Consider the following 4100-nt stretch of genomic DNA (forward strand, 5'->3'; position numbering starts at 1 on the left):
CTGTCATAGTTTGTCTAGCAAACTACATTGTGAGTTGACAGAGGTGATGAGTCAGTATAGTATGACTAGTGTCCAACAGTAACACTGCTTCTAGTACATATAGTATAGTATAGTACAATCTTATTGGAGGGATCAGCACTGGCCCCAGAAGTCTGATTGGTTATGATCTAATTAACGTGCCTTCAGTTTTTACATCACAGTTTAATGAAGAGTATGCATTGACATGAAATTGTGTGTGTGTGATCAAATATTGTATTTGTAGTTACATTTTTTTATCTGACATTGTTCCCAAATGAGTTCTGTAGTCCTTGCGATGATTATCCCAACAAGTGTGAAAACTTTATAAAAATCAGAGGATCATTGCAATTGCAATAACCTCCAAATAAAGACACTTAAAGCTGGAAACTGACCTCTTGAAGGTCACATCAGTCACACTGCTGCTCCACGTTTTGCTTTCTAATCGTTGGCTGCATGTTTAGCCAAGTAATTACCTGTTAAGCTTCTCTGATGGAAGGAGGTCAAGAGGGGAAGGAAAAACAGAACGGACTGGATAGTGTGCAGCCATTCACAACACAAGTGGAGCACTACTCAAGGAGGACGAGAAGGGCTGTGCTGCTCGACTTCTTGATTTCTTTCTTTTCTCACCATTTAGGAGAGGGCATTAAGGTAAGCAAACTGCAGTGAAGTAACTGGATTCATATTTAAGATGTTGAGGATATAGCAGATTGGCAGTGAAACCAAAGGAACAACTTTTACATTAAAGTCTTTTGATAAACATGGTTTTAATCCTCTTGCAACCTTTCCCTTTGCATCCCAGAAAGCATTCATGAAAATATTTCTTCAGCACGTCCAAACATGCGTGTATTCACTGTAACTAACTTTTTTGGAGTGAACGTTGCCATTAGAAACACAGTGTATGCCTCTGTTTATCCACAGCATGTCCAAGGCAGGAGAAAGGACACCCTCTACAACTTCTGTCGACTCAGCCGCAACAGATGGGTAAGTTCAGATTTATGTACACTTCTCACAGCATTTGTGTAGTTTTCTGAGTGTGACATACAATCCAATTTTTGGAGTTCTTAGCTGACATGTAAGGTATGCATTTGCCCTTTTGCTATGCATTGTTTGATTTTTTTCCATGCTGTAGCAAAGATGGGGACCCCAAGGATACCCCACCAGGTTCAATCTCTGAAACACCCAAGAAATCATCAAAGAAGTCCAAGAAAAACACTGAGAGTATGAACAAAGTTTACAACTCTGTGATCAACAGTGTTTTTGGGGCGGTAAGGAGCAGACACCCACATTTTGTGATTTAAATGTACTATATAGTTGAACTGGATGTGAGCATCCTCTTCTTGGCTATGATGGTACCTGACCTCTGCTGTGGCCCTGTGACCTTTGACCTATACTGCAAGACACTGTTGAAACAGTTTAAGTTATAGCTTGACTGATTGCGCTTTTCACTTTCCAGTCAAATTCCCCCATTCCAGCCAAATTTAAACACAATTTTATTCATTAAAAAGTTGTGTTTGCCCTAATTTTGGCAACATTTGGCTAACAACTGAACATGAAACTTTTCCTCACTGACAATTTAAATTAAAGCACTTTGATCTTTTAATAATAACCATGGGCTGAGAAAGGCTTGGGGATTACCGTACTTAAAAATATGTAATTTGTATGATTAAGATCTAAAGCCATAGATCTCCACAGTGGCTGCTCATTACTAGTTGAAGGTACTGTACATGTATGTCAGACGTTAAAACATCAGAGTCAGAAGTGAGGTGGAAGTCAGGCAGTGTACTTACAGTTTTGTTCCTGATCTTTCTCGAGCTGCTATCACTAAGCCTGGTGTGTCTTTAGTATTAGTGGCTCATTAGTTGAGGCTTACTGCCACACTTTATTAGGGTTATGCAAATAAAGAGCACTGATTCAACTTGAAAATACGTACCTTTTCCAGTCTTGGTGTCAAGATACTTTGGTAGTATTTGATATTGCACAGTGTACATTTATCTTCAGAATTCTAAAAATAGATTCATATTTCAACATTGTTACTGTTTCTGCAGGACAGAGAATTAGCTCAGGCTGAGTTGGACGGTAAGTACACTACCACAGCTCAATGTCCATACTTTATAGTAGATCACAGAGTCATTACAATTGTTAGCGTGTTTATAGCTGCATCTTAAGTAGTACCAGAAAGCCTAAAACCCTCCATCATTATTTCAGTACTGAAATATTGTATCAAACAAGTAAATTACCATGCATATTGATCAGTTACTGTTAATATAACTGCCAAACTCATTATTTATTTTATGTATTTTCATTCCAATTGCTTTCCATTGGCCAGTGAATTTGTCACTTACCAGCCCCTTTATTAGATTACTTACTAGACTAGACTAGAATAGTCTGCTTTCTTTTTCAAAATTTAGATTTTTGGTTTTTAAATCTGTAATATTTTAGAATATTACTTAAGGATTGTCATGTTCCAGCAATGGCATAATGGCATTGTTATAATCTCTTTGTGACCCCTGACTTTTCTTCCAGAGTTGCAAGAGGCCTTTAAAGAGTTTGACTATGATCAAGATGGATACCTGAACTACAAGGATGTGGCTGAATGCATGAGGACCATGGGATACATGCCCACAGAAATGGAGCTGCTGGAGATAGTACAACAAATCAAGATGAGAAGTGAGCTGATAAGAGACCCTTTAAAAAATATAGAATACAAGCACACAATGGCTATAAAATATTAATTAGCCTATACATTGAATTAAAAAACACTCTTGAGCTAGCAAGTATGAAAGGAAGAGTGGAAGTAAGAGTGGAAGTATTTAAAAAGTTTGCTTTAAGTTGAACAAGAACTTTGTTTCTTCACATGAAAAAATTATTATTTGTTTGGCTGTTTTTGCAACTAAGCCTATTTTTCCATTTCCTGGCCCCTGATATATCTCCTCTCCACAGTGGGGGGGTTAATGGATTTTGAAGACTTTACTGAACTGATGGGACCCAGGATGATGGGAGAGACTGCTCACATGCTGGGACTCAAAGAGCTCCAATCGGCCTTTGTACAGGTCAGTCTACTGATAATAAAACAATCCACGTAGTTGTGAAATTACAGCAAAAGGATGAATTTTATTAACATGAGCTGATATATCAGATCTAAGAAGAACTTAAGTCAGATTGTATGCATCTCAGTGAATGAATGCAAAAAAAAAAGTATTAATAATTGGATAAATTCCAACAAATGAAATGGTACTTAACAGACACCCTCCTGTTAATTTGGGCAATTTCGTTCCACTTTGACTTACTGACATTTCCAAAGTCCCTTTTCCTCCTGTTGTCAAACCATTTTCATCACTTTCTCTGTTTTTAAAAGTTTGACCTCGATGGAGATGGAAAGATCAACCAGGATGAGATGAAGGAGGCGGTCAAGACGCTGCTGGGGGAGAAGCTGAAGAAAGGAGAACTGGAGGAGATCTTAAAGGAGCTGGACATTAACGCAGACGGAAACATTGACTTTGAAGGTGAGAATAAGAAGTTCAGGCACCAGCACATTTATATGGTTGACTTATTAACCAGAAGTGTGCGTGTTTCAGATAAAGTCAGTACTGACTCGACTTGCTCTGTTTTGTCTTCTCTCTCCTCCTCTTCAGAGTTTGTGATGATGCTCTCCATTCGCTAGCTGCTGAAAAGACTGACACAAGGACAGGATACACTAATGCTTCTGAATCATTCCACACATAGTTGATACAACGACAACCAAATATTGATAATTTGGTTGTGTTTGTAATGTAGGTAAAGACTTTTACAATGTAATGTGTGCCTAAAAAATTGTATGAATACTGTATGACTCCTGTATTGGATACAGATCATCAAATATGGTGTGTGCTGTCAACAGAGTTATTTTGGTAGATACATGAACCTTTTGCAGTGATATAACATGTAAATAAGACTGAAATCTTTTGCTATTTTAATAAAGAAATCAAAATTATGTGAGTTTTCTAAACTTGCCTTTCATTTAAACAACATGACACTATTGTAATATACAATATAATACGTAATTGACTGGACTGATCACATTTAAACCTCTCAAACAGACTTTA

The 4100-nt window shown here is 37.5% G+C and overlaps 1 protein-coding gene across 1 annotated transcript; it reads left to right on the forward strand.

The window, feature by feature from the left end:
• Nucleotides 1-506: 506 nt before the first annotated feature.
• Nucleotides 507-3988, forward strand: si:cabz01076231.1 (calcium-binding protein 2). The gene is made up of 8 exons (XM_044183502.1): nt 507-666; nt 937-999; nt 1148-1283; nt 2064-2094; nt 2542-2685; nt 2959-3068; nt 3374-3521; nt 3651-3988. Exons 2-8 carry the CDS (start codon nt 938-940, stop codon nt 3677-3679), a joined length of 660 nt encoding a protein of 219 aa, XP_044039437.1. The 5' UTR covers nt 507-666; nt 937; the 3' UTR covers nt 3680-3988.
• The last annotated feature ends 112 nt before the right edge of the window (nt 3989-4100 follow it).

Source organism: Siniperca chuatsi, linkage group LG22, assembly GCF_020085105.1.
Source record: "Siniperca chuatsi isolate FFG_IHB_CAS linkage group LG22, ASM2008510v1, whole genome shotgun sequence".
NCBI classification, from domain to species: domain Eukaryota; kingdom Metazoa; phylum Chordata; class Actinopteri; order Centrarchiformes; family Sinipercidae; genus Siniperca; species Siniperca chuatsi.